The sequence below is a fragment of the Ixodes scapularis genome, unplaced genomic scaffold (genome assembly GCF_016920785.2).
Source record: "Ixodes scapularis isolate PalLabHiFi unplaced genomic scaffold, ASM1692078v2 PGA_scaffold6__148_contigs__length_123643588, whole genome shotgun sequence".
Lineage (NCBI taxonomy): Eukaryota > Metazoa > Arthropoda > Arachnida > Ixodida > Ixodidae > Ixodes > Ixodes scapularis.
This window is the reverse complement of record NW_024609881.1, coordinates 81455732-81471282: the sequence shown is the minus strand read 5'-3', so window position 1 is coordinate 81471282 and position 15551 is coordinate 81455732. Positions and strand designations below refer to the sequence as shown.

General features: G+C 47.3%; 1 protein-coding gene across 11 annotated transcripts in view; it reads right to left on the bottom strand.

Annotated features, from left to right (window-relative positions):
* Positions 1-15551, bottom strand: part of LOC8040096 (RNA binding protein fox-1 homolog 3) — a 317548-nt gene that overhangs the window by 245765 nt on the left and 56232 nt on the right. Inside the window, exon 1 of one of the 11 annotated variants that reach the window (XM_042294597.1) lies at positions 4789-6385. The exons of 8 other annotated variants lie outside the window; for them this stretch is intronic. In XM_042294597.1, coding sequence (XP_042150531.1) covers positions 4789-4929 — 141 coding nt within the window. In that variant the 5' untranslated portion in view covers positions 4930-6385. Of the gene's footprint in view, positions 1-4788; positions 6386-15551 lie in introns of those variants that run through there. 2 more of the 11 variants (XM_042294596.1, XM_042294602.1) reach the window with 2 other exon arrangements.

Sequence of the window (15551 nt, the reverse complement as noted above, 5' to 3'; positions counted from 1 at the left end):
CATTAAACAAATAAGGTGGACAACCGACAGGTACAAGCTTGTACGCGTCTGTCGTTGTCCATGCTTGTGCGGTACCTTCGTTTACCCGATCAATGTGTCAACGCCCTCGTCGAACTTCTCGATTACGATTGAAATTGAATGGGAATAGGCGAGCGCCGTTCGCCGTTCGACAACTTCCGGTTCCTCAGGAAGTCTCGTTTCAGTGTTGATAATTGACGACAATGAGCTGCAAGCCTGTGCAATCATAATTCTGGAACCTCCAGAATGGAGTTTTCATAAGTATGCTTAGGCAGGCTTGCGGATCATCGTCGGCGTTTGTCAACAGCTGAACGAAATTTCCTAAGGAACCGGAAGTTGCCAAACGCCGCTCACCTATCTTGTGACTTGGAAATTTTCCCGCAATCGACTTGCAATGGACCGCACGGACACCCACGAGTTATCGAAGCTAATCCAATGCCGGGCGAGTGTCCCGCGGCCTTCTGGAGCGTAGCCGCAACGTGCGGAGAGCATAGTAACGAATGGACCTTCTGGAAAATCTCACGAGACCTCATCAATCCTACATTGTACCATGCAGCGAGGCAATGCTCGGGCCGTTCCAATATTCGCCAGCTCGTACGCTTCGTACAAGTGGCTCAGTGCGCTGAGAAAATGAGGGAGAGGAGGAGACGAGAGCACGCAGGGGCGTCAGAACACCAGCTCTGGTTGGAACGATTAATGGGTAGACGTAAAGCTAGGTGCCCTTTGTCCCGACTGCACTCGTCCGATGCCTCGGAGTGCAGGCGTCCGGCGCATGGTTCACCCATTCGAGTGTGCGCGATGAATGCAGGGAAGACAAAGCAGCTGGCTTCAGGTCAACCCAGTTACCATTCGAACCAAAGCTCGGTGTTCTGACATACCGGCGCTCCTCCTCTCCTCCAGGTCTCACTGCATACCTTGTCGTTTTTCAATGCCGAGTTGGGAATGGAAAGAAAACGCAACAAAAAAATGCATCCAAAAGCAGACACCAAAGCCTGTACGTAGCCCGTTTTGTGATTGTCCTGCTTTCTTTCCGTTCTGAAATTGTAAAATGCTAAACAAACGCAAACTATTTGCGGGTGCTCCTCCACGTGGGCGCCATACCGGATTGCTGTAGTGCATCGAAGAGATAACAGAAGGAGCTGCATGTTTCCGGATTTTTCGCACTGTCCGCTGCAGTCCATCGTACGGTGAAACAGTACGATAAAACAAAACAAAGTATGTCAAACCATGCTTTCTTTTTTTTTTCTTGCTTTAGTGGAATTCCATACTTTCTTACAACAGAAAGTTACAGTGACGGTCGGCACAGCTTGCGGGGATGGGAGCGCTGTTCAGAACTCTGCCGTCCTTACGACCGTAGTCATCACACAATTAGGGGCGTGCTCACTCAAACGAGGCACATCAATTAGCGACCAATCGAATTACGGCCGGGCAGTGAAAGAAACGATGAGGGTGGCCACTGCCGTACCCCCCCTTCCCCCCTCTCCCCATTCTACTCGGGTGTCGCACCAAATTGCATGTCGGCGTACGCGTGATTGGTGCCGACCTCAGCGCCTCTCTCGATGGGTTCCGGGGCAATCCCGGCTCATTTCCCGGCTCAGACAAACGCCTTGCCGTTGCGGCTTGGGATTGCCGAGGCTCAACAGGGAGCACGGGCGTTTTTGTGCAGAGGTTTACTCCTGGCATTTCATGAATAAACGACAAATGGTGAGAGTCTGATCAGGGGCTGTCGGTCAAATGGTTGTGCAAAGGATTGTGAGACAAGAACACGAGAGATTTAAGGCTTTCTTGCAGTCCTTAGCTGCAATTTTCTTAAACCTTCTTGGCACACTACGGCCCCTACAGCTGCTGCGCCATAGAAACCAAAATTCATTCATTACGAAATCGTCTGAGTTGGCAAACTACCAACAAGAGACTCCCCCCCTCCTCCGACATTCATCACCAGTTGATTGAAGTGCCACCTTTTTGTATGTGCCGCGGCACAGCACCGTTACAACAGTACTGAGAGCAGCAGCAGCTTGCAAGATAGATAGCGATTTGATCAACTGATGACAAACAACGGGTGGGATTGTGGGGTCACCTCTTACAAGCAAGCGTGTATGGAGTTTGCCAACTGATGTAGTAGCATTGGTTGCAGTAGCCCAAAATGCCTCAGGATATAATACTAGGATGATGTAGTAGCATTGGTTGCAGTAGCCCAAAATGCCTCAGGGTATAATACTAGGAGGATATGTGTAAATAGGGTCTGTATATGAAGTGACATAGTTAGAGATTAGTGGAAAAGAGTGTTAGCTCGTTAAAACTTATTGTTTGGTTGGTCCAAGCCCCACAGTGCACAACTCGCACTACTGCAGCAAACAACAAAACTTTCTCTATGGCAAAAAAAAAAAAAAAAAAATGATTTGCTTCTTGGGTGATTCAGCAACCTTCCATATAGCTCCTGTTTACAAACATGTTTGGCTTGTTTTTAATTTTTTTAGTGAAACAAAGCCCTTATGATTCCAGTGCAGTTGCCTTTCCGCATTTATTTTGCTGAAATACCTATTGTAAAGCTCTTCGCGACGGCAGTGCGGGTCCAGTTGATATTTTATTGTGCGCCTAGCAAAGCAGCTTTCGTTGCGAAGGCCATGAAGCGTGCAGCGCACCGTTGACCGTGCAGATTGGTGCATTGATCGACTCCTAGTGGACTGGCTAGAACAGCAAGAACAAGACAATGCAGTGGCGCCGTCTTCCCAAAGGTGTTCTGCCTATCGTGAACGGCGGCACAATGGACAACCAGTTTGCATTAATGTGCTCCAGGTAAAACTTTTCTAACTCCTACAAAGTAAACTTCGGCCCCATTTTCGGCATTGAACGACAAAACGCCCGACAACAACCAACCTTTCTATAAGCGGAGCAGACCTTAGGGCTCCTCTTTGCTGAGGAGGGGAGGAGGGTACGGCCCTAAATATTTGCCCACCACCCTCCCCCTCCCCTGGTCTTTTGACTCCTCCCACAAATCAAACTCAGCTGTTGTCTGGGCATTTCCCGGAATAGCTTCGCAGGCACCCGCAACAGAGGGTCTCCGCTAAGAAAGCGCGATGCAAGCTCGCGGGACTGGGGTTGAAACCCCTTCTCCTCCTCCCCCCCCCCCCCCCTTCTTTTGCCCCTGCGGGCCACAGTCGTGAATCACTCGACGGTGGCGCGGTGTGCCTAGGAGAAGGGGTTCTTGCGGAAATCGCTGTGCGAGGGTAGGCGGCATATGACACTGTGCGGTGGCATGCCACTTGGTCTCTGCCGAAGACTCCACCGGAAAGTTTTGTCGCAGCGTATGTTGCGGTTCAAGCGCGCTGTTAGGGTGAGCGGTCGTTTGGAGACGCCCATTTAGGATTTGTGGGCACTTCTGGAGCAGCTGTCTACACTAGATGAGTTGCCGATGTTGGCGGGTCTTTCTCGAGACACGCATAAAGGCGTTTTTTGAGGCTACTGACATTTGACGTGCTCTCCAGTGTGGTCCTTCAAAAGGTTCTTAATAACTTGAGAGTCAGTGCGGTCTATTAGGGTTTACGACTTTTTCAACCACCCATTATTTTTTGGCACAATCAAATGGCCTGAATTCATCGCTTTTGCAATTTGTTGGAGGACGTATTCCCCCTAAAACGTTCTGCCTGCATGCAGCTTCAAATGCATGGCTTTGATCTGCATTGTTATGCGGTCATGACTGGTCTGTAGAAGGGATTAACGATGTGCCATCCAGTTTGCATGTAACCAGAGTCCCAACCAAAATGCCCATGGTTTGCTAGAGGTTTAGTTTAGAAGAGGCCGAGATTTCAGTTGCATGTTAAAGATCCCCGGTTAGTGAAAGTAATTTCCCAGCTCTTCATTGGGAAATTACTTTCAGGGGCCTTTTGTTAATATAAATTTCATGTTTGTTTTTTTTTGTTTTTTTTATGCAATTGATTGAGGAATGGTCTTTTGGTCTAGTAGTAGTCGTCGAAATAAACATCTGAAGCTTGTGATATACAACGGACGTCTCAATCCACCCCGAGTATTTAAGACATCTAAATCTAAAGACCAAACTGTTTGTGCTCTCTTGAACTTATGCCAGGATTCCAAACCTCATGCACTGTATTTTTTGTACTTCTGATTTTTTTTTTTCTGAGTTTATGTGAAAACAGTTGCAACAAAAAACATTCGCTACTTTTGTTTGTTGCCAGCTTATTATCATTGTTGTGATTGCTTTAAAACTTGCGGGTGTAGCCAACGCGACAAAACACTGGAAGGAGTGAAGAGCTTTAGCCTATTGTCACATTACCGGCTGTAACTTTTGATGCTAAAAAATACTGGGGGTGTGAAAACATTGTGTGTTCGAAGCATCACCTGATGTTGCACACACAAAAAATGTTGCACTAAGTTACGTTACACAGACAAAACGCGGGTAGGCTTTAACTGCTCTGACCAGTTGAAGCAAGAACCTTAGGACACTACAAGATTTCCAAAACCATCATCCAGTGTTGGATATATAAATTACATCATAGGATAGTATGGCAACGACATATTTCAACAATTCACGGCCCGTCGCAGCAAAAAGGGGAATATTATGCAACTGAATGTGTATAGGCTGTAGCCCCTGACCTGTTAAAGCAAGAGACTGAGGACACTACTAGCTTCCCTAAGCAATCACCTAATGTTAAGCATACAAACTGGAACATAATAGGGTAGAAAGACCAGTAACTTATTTCAACAATTCACTACCCGTGTTGCGCAAGAAATCTTAATGTTTGTTTGAGTTACCTGAGGCATGATGGCTGGAAAGCCGAAGAGATTCATGGTCTGGCGGTCAATGAGCCGGGGAAACATCTGCATAGTCGGATCCAAAGCCAGTTGTAACGCGGCTGGAGCCGGATTAGCCGAAGCTGCAGCCGCAGCAGCCATGTGGGCCCCTGTCAGAGCGCCGTCCGCAGCCGTGGTCGAAGCCGTGTTGGGGTTGTTTGCCCAGATGTTCTCGACGTAACTTTCCGTGACAGAGACTGGAGGAAATGCCGGGTTATCCTCGGGTTATCCCCGTATCCGTGAATAGCTGCAGGAACTTGGTCGGTTTTTCGGCCAGATGAGAAATTGTTGTCCTCTCAGAGTGGAGCTAGTGTGACCGTTTGTTTTGAGCCCTTGATGGTGGGGGACTGTGCAGATGCAAAGTTTTTTTTACAGTACTCTGACTGAATGAGAGGAGTTATCTTGTGATGGTGTCAGGTAAGGGTGAACTTTCAACACCGGACGATTGTGACACCGTGTGCGCTGACTACTGATGTAACTATATTATAAGCTCTTATCCACCAAGTCACACCACACCCGTTTTTGTTGCTCGCCGACGTTGCAAGCTTCAGGAGACTGTTCCTTACTAAGCTCGAAATTAATTTCAGCAGAATTCACACGAAGCTTGCATATGATTGAACTGAACACATTTGATGACTGAAGCCGATGAGTAGTTGTAGCGAAGAGATGCGGTCAGAAGGGAACTCGGTCACAGATGTCACCTCTGGAGTGTTTGCACCTGTCAATCACAACTACGATAAACCAGATGGCACTGCCTACACAATGCACAATCTATCTCGACGTTGTCTAGCAGAGCGATGACGTCACAAGGTCCCTTTCTCACGTGACCAAACACAGCTACACTGCTGGGTACCGTTTGTTCGTGGCAGTCAGTCCAACATCTGACGGGACGTGGGCGGTCTTCTGCAGGAACGGTCCATGACTGACAACAGATGACTTGCTCAGTCAACTGCTTCAAGACACGATACCTGATGGTGCAGGATGTGCAGTGCAGTCGGTTTTTGATACTTGACCTGGTGTACAGGCTCAAGGATGCGAAGAGGTTCCGTTGGATAATGATGTCGGACTTCTGGGAAAGACTTGTCCTAATCCCGCTGAATGGTGCTGGTACTTAGACTCACTGGCTATTGTGGGAACAAAGAAGAAAAAAATGCAGGATAATCCTCCGCATTGAAATCGTTCTTCAAGATGTCGGCGAGGTTCTAGATGATGGGATGTCGAAACTTGAGGTAGGACAGGTCCTGGTCGTTGTATCTGCTACTCAAGTTAGTCTTGTCTTAGAAGCAGCGATGGTTGGGGACGATACTCCGAGGTTGTGTCCAAGACGTTCAGGAGGTCGTTCTTGGAGGAAGCCCAATGCTAATAAATGTCAACAGGTAAGGCTAGCACACACACTCCACTGGCCGCGCTGTTCTCGAAGATCGTCGCCTTTTCGTAACCCAAGTATTCCGAGGATCCTCTGAATCCGACCAGCTCCAACTGCCTGCTCGTGGCGAAAAGGTTCAGGCTCGGCGTCGTCCCGTAAACTACGGCTGCCGTTGCGAAAGCTCTCTCTCCCTCCTTCCCTCCCTTCGTCTAGAACGGAAGAAGGAATAAAAATAAAAAAAAGCATAGTACCAGGTTGGGATTTTGACGTCGGCTTGGATTCACTCCGTCGTCACCATGCAACCCTCCCAAGAGGAAAAAAAAAAGCTAAAAAAGAAAACCAAAAAAACTCGCGGTTTCTTTTTAGTGATATTTTTTGGCAGATATTTTTTTCTTCTCTTTGGCAGTTCTCTGCCTGAGGCGTTATTGGAGATGCACCCCCCCCCCCCCCCTCCTCCGGGTTCTAAATCGGGGTTGGAGAGGGGGAAGAGGAAACACGTGGCCCGTGTGCACCCCTCTCTCTTTCCCTCTTTCTCGGCTCGCGTGGCCCACGTGGGAGGGCTACAAGCCCCGGCTGGTTTAGTGACGGCGGTAGCGTTGGCTGCTGGTCCTCTTTTTTTTTCTCTCAATATTGTTGTGGTCTCGATTAGCTTCGTCATTATTAACATAAAGCACGGCGTCGTCGTGGGGGTTTAGAAATGGTTGGACGGACGGCTTGTTTAAAGGAAAAGGAAGACGGCTTTCTGCCGGAGGGAACCACAAGCCTGCAGATGGGGTTGAGGGGGGGCTACGAGTCTAGAAATATCGCCAGCCGACGAGCAGTTGTAAACGTTCTCTGTTTACTTTTCCTTTGTCTATTTCGAACAATAAGTAGACGAGGCACGTGGGGGTGTCTTTGGTGATGTCAGACGGTCGCGGCGGAGTTTGTAGGCGATACACGTGCAGCGTGCAAGTTCGTCTGCTTGTTTCGTACCTCGTGCGTTTGTTTAGCCTCCCTCCAAATGCGCCCAGGTGCTTTTGTCCCCCTCCTCGACATCAACCGAATGTCGGGGCGGGCTCAGCCGCCTCGTCATCGTGCGCCCTTTACGCGCTATTTATGTTGCTCGTTCATCGGCGTGCCACTCCTTGAGTTCCAATGCGCCATCCTTTTCTTCTTTCTTTTTTTTTTTTTTTTTAATTTATATATGCACGTGTTTCCGTCGCCACGGAATCGTCTGGAAACTTGACTCACGTTTCGTCAGCCTGAAAGAAAACAGTGTCACAGCTTCGCAGCAGATGTTTTTTTTAGAAAACACGATTGCGCTTTAGGACAAGGACAGTGGAAAAACAGACGGCATGGAGCGCCAACTTTCAACTGTTTAATGAAAGACATCCTCAACAAACGTACTTCCGATCGGTGACGGAACGTCGGATTGGTTGAGGGTTGAGCGACCGTTTTCCCTAAGCATTTTAATGAAAAAGAAAAAAAAAACATTATGTACATTATTCAAAAGTTCAGTCGTTGGTGGTCTTTCTGCAGACCCTCCCCCCTAGGCGCGGCCAATAAATCCGCGCCTGAAGGTTTTGTTTTGTTTTTATTGAAAAGGGGTGTCTTATCGCGCCATCTTTATTGCATCCTCATGGTGCCAGTGCTTGAAGTCAAGGAAAGGGGGTGGGGTCTCTTCTCGGGGACCTTACTCCCCCCACGGATTTCAACGGTAGGTCTGAGAATCCTTCGGGGAGTATATTACAACCGTCGCGCCCCTGGCGGCGAAGTTGAGAACTAAACCCATAAGCACAACATGAAACGTGAAACGGTGTACAAACAGCTGGCGTGAGTGCTTGCGGAATTAACACGTCCGCCGCGTCACATTTTGCCTCGAACAAAGGTGTCGTCGCGAACGCAACATTTTTTTGCGCTTTGGTTCGTGCCTCGAATGAAACACTGTCCACCGGACCAGTAGCTTTGGCGATAGCTTTTCACTTTTAAAATAAAAATAGAAAGAAAGAAGAAAAAAAACACGACGACTCTCTAGGGACACGCGAATATAATTGAATCCAAAAGCGCTGCGTCATCTTTCAAGGGAGAACCACGAGAATTCGAACGCAGAAGGGAGAACCACGAGAATTCGAACGCAGAACGCGTCGCTTTCCTTCCTGTCAAGCAAATCGTGTAAGGACTAGTACTTCAAGGAATCCTCAAACTATGCGCAAAACGATTTTTTTTTATTTTATTTTATTTGTTGAGTCGATTACGAGTATAGGCCAGCGCCTATTTCGCAGGGGCACGATCGAAAGCAGAACGTGTAAGGCATGCAAGTGTGCCAAAATACGTCTCTGGTGCACGGGAACGCAGAGAGAAGGAAGGGGGGGGGGGGGGGGGGGGCACGCCAATCACAGGGCAACGCAGCGAACACGCAGGGAATGCGGGATGACGACGCAGCCCAAGCTCGAGTCGTCGTTGCTCGAGCTCGGGGGTAAACAACAGCAGGTGGACGCGTTTGGCGGGTAAACGAACGCACGAGGTGCGCGAGGATCAGACCAGCTTGCACGTCGTGTATACTACCCATGCTGTCCAAAAACCTGTATCTTCATTTTATTTATTTTTTAGTCATTATAGCGAGTGTGAAGTTTGCTCGTCGTATGACACGTGACCGAGTCTATCACTTCGCTCCAGCTCACGATGTGCGATCCCCCAGCCAATCCGGCTCTGTGCACGCATCGCGCGACTGTCGGTCGCTGCTGACAGGGTCACGTGACACCCACGCGACATTGGATTGGCTGGAGACGGCTCGTAGCGTCCGTTGCGATCCATCGTAAAATAAATTAATAAAAAAAAGTGAGCCAGAACACGACGGGACTTTGGCATGCGAGACACGCGCACGCCAGAGTCGAAGAACCTCTCGCGTCCTCGTAAGGGAGCTTTTACTCGAGGGGGAAAAAAAGGAAGAGGAAGGGATACAGGGAAGATGGGGAGAAAGAGGGGAAATCGGAACCTCGCGTCTAAAGCTGGAATCTAAAAAAAAAGAATCGAAATTTTTCTTTTGGAAGTTTGGAGGGACGAGTTTCACGAGTTCTTATTATTACTATTATCGTTATTATCATTTACTCGCGTCGGTGTCGTCGTGATGAGTCCTCCGCCGTTTTATTTCGAGCATTCGCCTTCTCCCCCCTTTAGATTTGCTCTTCATTTCGCTCGCTGGCGGAGGAGGCGGAGGTTTCTCGGCGCCCCTGCCGTCAATTTGCGAGACCCAGCGGCGGCGTTTACTGCAGCTTGCGACGGACCGCAAGCGCGCGCTACCAACAGTCGGAGCCAATCCAGTGCCGTGTGTGTGTGTCACGTGATCATCCGAGAGGGAGCGCGTGGACGGGGCAGTGTGGCGTCGTTTTGAAATTCCCCACTCGTGAAAGGCCGCTCTTTCCTGTCCCATTTTTTTTTTTTTTTCCCTAGAATGCTTTCCCTTCTTTTCCCCGCACTAGTCGTCTCCATTCCATCTCTTACATCACTTTACACACAACTCGAGTGTCCCCGTCTTTTTTTTTTTTTTTCTTATTTACGCTAAAGTCTCGCTTAATCTCGTTTTAGCACTCGCACAACTCTAGGTGCTTTTTTTATTTGTTTTTACCTGTCTACTACCTGGCCACGTCTCCCTTCTTTTTGCTCCTTTTTCACTCCCCCTTCTGTCTTGTTTTCACTTCCTTCGGCGTGCCGTTCTAGCGATTTGGATGCGCGTTGGGGGATTTTTTTTTAGCAGCTTTTGTTGATTGTTTTTGCCTGGGGCCCCGCTTTGTGCTCGACTGTCATCTCTCGCTTACTCTCTAATGCATCCCAGCTCGGCAGCCTCGACCATGACGTGTCATATTCTCTCATTTTCACTTCAATTCACTCCTTGCCTGTTTTATATTCTTTTTTCCTCTGGGTCTCCCTAAAAGTTTAATCGCCTGGCTTTCTTTCTCTTTCTCTCTACTACGCCGACGTTTTCCCTTTACCATTCATTAGGTCTTCCAAATCTCACTCTTCGTTTTATTGTTTTTGTTTTAATTTCTCGACTTTATATTGTCATTTAGCTTTAACTCCATTTCCACTCTTCCCGCGCCTCTACTTTTGTCTTAATCTATTATCTTTCCCCGGAGGTTTATTTACATCCTTTCAACCCTTCATACTCTATCTCGTCCTCTTGTTATGTGCGATGGACGAATGGATCAATACGACGAAACTCATTGAATCTGGCGTCGACTTGCGCCACCTAGCGTGTGTTTTGAACTGCCACAGCTAATATATACTACCCATACGAGCCTTTGAGAATGACAGCGAAAATAATTTTAAAAATATTTTTGAAATCTTTTTATCTAGATTGAATCCACAAGTCGGATTAATCTCTATTGAGTCATCTCTAACCATTCCAACGATTGCGATTTTTGAGGCATCTAATGTCTTCTCTCGGCCGATAGTGGCCCCAAAAATGGCACGACATTTGTGTCGTCATCACAACAAACTATGACCCACGGCATACCGTTGGCAAATATTGTCAGCTCATGTGTTCACCCAAGACCACGTGACTAATCTTTTTGGTTACTCTAGCCTGGGCGAACGCATCGACCCTTTCTTCGCTACGAGGCCGCTGCGAGGCGCCACCATCGCCCTATTAAAAATGGTCGTTTATTCCTGCGTCTGCTAAATCCAAAAAGCCATTTTAAATCGTTGTGCCGCGTGTCAAACTTACTTTTTTTTCGGTTTCGATTTTTAGTTTCGGCGACTCCTGATATAAAGGTCTGGTTTTATTTGTATAGGAAATTATTATTCTCTTTCATTCACGATACATTCAGCTCTGAAATTAAACTATAAACAAATACCAATTTTAATAAAAGAAAAGTCAGATTTACAACAGGAGGGACAGCCTGAAACGATAATTTTATTTCTTTTAATACCTCGCCAACATTTTTTTTTTTTTTTTTTTTTTTTTTTTACTTTTTGAGTAGCAAGTGTGACTGCTAAACAGTCCTTCGTTCCGCTGTCATCTCCTGGTGCTTGTAATCCCGGAGTTTCGCTTAATCCCTCCTCGCTTAATTAATCTGCCAGGCAATTTACAACAGCGAGAATCCCAGCCTCGAGTAAGCTTCGTTTTTTTCCCCGTTCTAAACGGATAAAATAACAAATCGGCAGCGCATTTTATTCTTAATCGGATTAATTAAAATGGAACTGGTTTAGAGTGTCGAATCCGCCCTTTCTTTCTCTCTTTCCTTTACCTTTATATATATATTATAATCGGAGGCATAGTTAAGACAAACAAATGGAGGAAGAGAGACGTGGGAGTCTAATTAAGGAAAATATGCTCAGAATGGGGGGTCCAAATTCAAGAATAAAACTAACGGCGTCAATTTGATTAATGTCATTAAACTTTATATTATGTATTTTCGGGTGTGGATATAATCGCTGACGCCGCTTGTTAAAGGATTGGCAATTGATTTTTCTTTCTTTTTTAAATAAACATTTTTTGTTTTTTTTTCTGGATCTTCGGTGTGCCGCTTAAAGCGTGTAACGTAAGTTTCGTTGTACTTGAGAACGAAGTTCGTTACCAAGTGATAACGTGAATTGGTCACCGAGAAATATCGCAGTTCGCATCAGAAAAGTGACTCAACAGCGGGTGACTTCGTTCAGACTAGACGAAAAGTTTTTTTTGTTTTTTCCCTGCATTTGCAAGAGTAAATTTACGGACCGTCTAGTCTATGAAAATGATCGCATTTACGATATTGCCGAAATTATTTCAAGACCGCAGTACATGTATAACGCGTAAAAGAAGAAAAAATGGAAAGATACGTAGATCGAAAGTGAGCTCGGGTTACCTTATATAGATGGCGCCAGCATTGTGTTCTCTGGTCGTGAAGGGTTTTTTCGAGCTACCGAATCAGATTGCATTTTCTGACTACCCGGACTTTGGTCTTCACTGTATGCTATTTTTTTTTTTTTTTTTTCCTCAAAATTGAAAAAAGAGCAATAGACGATTTGCAATTTCCCCAAGCGCCCCGGCCCGTGCGTGAGGAATCATGGGAGAGACTGTCCCTGGCCTGGCCGCTCTGCCTTGAGATCGCATTGGGCGCGTCCAGTAGCGGCTCCCTCAGCTCCGAACGGAGTTACTCGAGTCGGAGTCCTCGGAGCGCCTACTAAACGAAAAAAAAAAAAAAAAAAAACACGCGACTTTAAACCTACTTTTACGCAATTTCCGTTTCCTCCCCTGTGCCAGACGGACTCCGAATAAACTGGAAGCAGACGATGACGAGCACGATCGCTTTTATTTGACGATGATATTGAAGACGTCTTTACAAGGTCGTTGAAGAAAAAGCGAGTGACTGTGCACATCAGCGCTGCTGTTGGAAGCGATGCAACGCGATCGAGCCCTTCGCTTGGCGGTGCCAAGGCAGCTACGGTTATAAAAAACCGACAAAAACGTCGTCAGCACACGCAAAATATACACGAACTCAACTCTCCTACGTCACGCCGCGGTGGTGGCGCATCGGGCGCACTTCCGGCCGGGGTGGTGGGCAGAAGTCGCGGTGCGAGACATGCATTCCTGCGTTCTTTAGGGAGAAACCAGACAAAAAACCTGCCTTCTCGTCAAAATGGTGCGACGGGGCTGTACCAAGAGAGTCTGGAAAGGTTTGAAGATCAGTTTTCATGTATTTCTCCGTTCGTCCGAGAACGTGGATAGTAGCCGTGACAAGGGCAAACCAGACGCCGTCGAACTACGATTGTTTGTGCGGGCAACACTTTGTGCTCGCCAGATGTAGTTGTGTTCCAACATGAAGAAGAGAAAACCGCCAAGTTGTCCGTACCACCCGCGGGTTCAGTGAGTCTTCGAATTCACACGGCCACCTGATCGTTCGAACTTTCGTCTGCTCTTTCGAACTTGTCTGCTTTTTGTCGGCTGCTCGTTCAAACAAAAGCGGCCCGTAGACCAAACTCTGACCCGGTGATTGCAATAAGAAGTAAGTGCAGGCCTCAAAACACTTTTGAAGATGGATTGGGGTAAGTATATAGGCTAAGTGTAAACAGTAGATACAAGATGATGTTGATCATTATTACCAGGGACCATCACCGACTTGTAATGCCTGATTCTACTTGCGGTTTTCAGTGTCGACGTCCACCATTTCATACGGTCCGAGCGACGTCGCGACTGAAAATAGCGAGCAGAATCTCATTGTGGGAGTCAGGCTTTAGCGCCCATTCTGCGGCGTCCACGTGAAATAAATCGGCGCACGTCACATCATTCACGCAAAGTTTTGCGGTGTAACGAGCCTCGTTAAATTTGCTGAAGCCGCTCAAGTAGTCAGACATTCTTAAGAGGACGTAGAATCAACAATTCCAACGCGAAAAAGAGCACGGGGACTCCCACCGACGCCGACAACAACGCAATTCAATGGTTTGTTTATGGGCGACGGCGAGCTTCTTGCCCACCATCCACCGCGCATGCGCGGCGCCGGTGGCGTCCGCTAGGGGCGCTCCGGTTTGTTTGTAAAAATGAGTTCGTGTATAGAGCTCGGCAAATCTACGGCGCCGGTTACGATACTTTTATACGGCCATACGTTTGTTCTGCCCTTCGTAACGAACTTCCTATAAAATGTATTCGTATACACACGGGAAGTTCGGCCGCGCTCGGCTATCAAGGTTTTGTCGGCCGAAGCGAGCGTCAGCCAACGTGCACACCTATTTAGCTACGCAAACAAAGCATTAATCGGGATCACCCTTACGAAAAAAAAAAAAAAAAATGCGGGCCAGTCTGTATACATCTTAACGATTTTTTAACACACCTGCCCACTTCCTATCTGATCGCCATTTTTCTACAAGGTTTCTACACATTTCCTGTCAACACGAGTCCACAGACCACAGCTGTCAGAAATCCTACCAACTGTCTGTCGCCAACGGTCGTTAGACTTTGCGTCGCCATATTCCTAGATTTTCTACAGACCTGACTCGATAGACCATACATGAAAACATGACAAAATCGTTGATACGAGTCATAAGCAGTTTTCGTGTGTAGTATATCCCTACTGAAAAAGAAACATTTGGCACCTATATGAAAATAAACAGATCCATACCGGTAACAGTTTAACCATACCGGTCATCAGTTTGTCAAAGGGGTCGCCCGTATGAGCCATAACGGTCACCTATTTGGACAAACAGTTCACTCCTTTGGCAAACGGGTCGCTCGTCTGGGCAAATGGGCGACTCGTTTGGGCAAAGTTGTCGCACGTTTGCTCAAACCGGTGACCATGTTGCACAGACGGGTGACCTGTGACCGGCAAACTGTACTGGTTTGATCAAACGGCTCTCCGGAGCCCGTTTGATATTGAAGGTACAGATCGGCGGCATGGGCACGCCTGTTTTAGCCGTGGCAGCCAATGTTTCCGGAAGGCTGGGACCGCCGGTTCATCGATTTCACATCGTCCGCGCAATGCAAGTAATTATATTTATATTTTGATTGCGCTGATGTTCGCCTATACTGCAACTAAAACTAACACCTTTTTTCTACGTAAACGCGTGACGTTGGTGAGTCGATATTTTTGACAGAAGTTTAAAACTTTGTCCATCTTTGCTGCCTCAATTTACTTATTCAGCTCGAATCTCTCTTGCAGAAGACGCGACCGCGTGAAAGAATGTACTTCTAGACTCCGTTTCAGTTGAATTCAAGACGCAGCGAAGCGCGGGCGGCCAAGTCAGCGCACTGGGCTCTCGCGTCGCGATTGTTGATTCAGAGCTCTGCCTACCCCTATGACATCTGCGCGGGTGTTCATAAACGGCTCCTCTCGACTGCACGCGGGTCAAATGAATCAAAATGAATAGCTAACAGCGCGATAGGAATCGGTAGCAACGCTAGTACTCACCCGGGGAACGACGCGCGAAGCGGCGTGTTGTCCGTCGACACTACCGTCGAAGAAGGCGAAAAAAAAGACACAAATACTATATATATATATATATATATATATATATATATATATATATACATATATATACAAGAAATATCGCGCGCAGAAGAGAATAGGAACACTTAGAAGCAATAAAAAATACACTGGAATAGATAAAAACGGGTGATGGAATCGAGACAAGCGACAAGGCAATGCGATCTGAAGGCAGAGCGGCCAGGCCAGGGACAATCTCTCCCACAATTCCTCGCGCGCGGGCCGGGGCGCTTAGGGGATTTCGCAAAAGGGCTATTGAGGAAACCGTGGATAAAGATGATGCCGAAACCAGCATTCCAATTTCCGCGCGCTCTCCAGTGGTGTGACGTCACAAATGGTACAGACTTTCAGGTCGCGCAGGTTAGTTTTAAACAGAGTAATGTCCAGTGTTTTTTTTTTTTTTTTCGTGCCTCTCGGTGAATCAG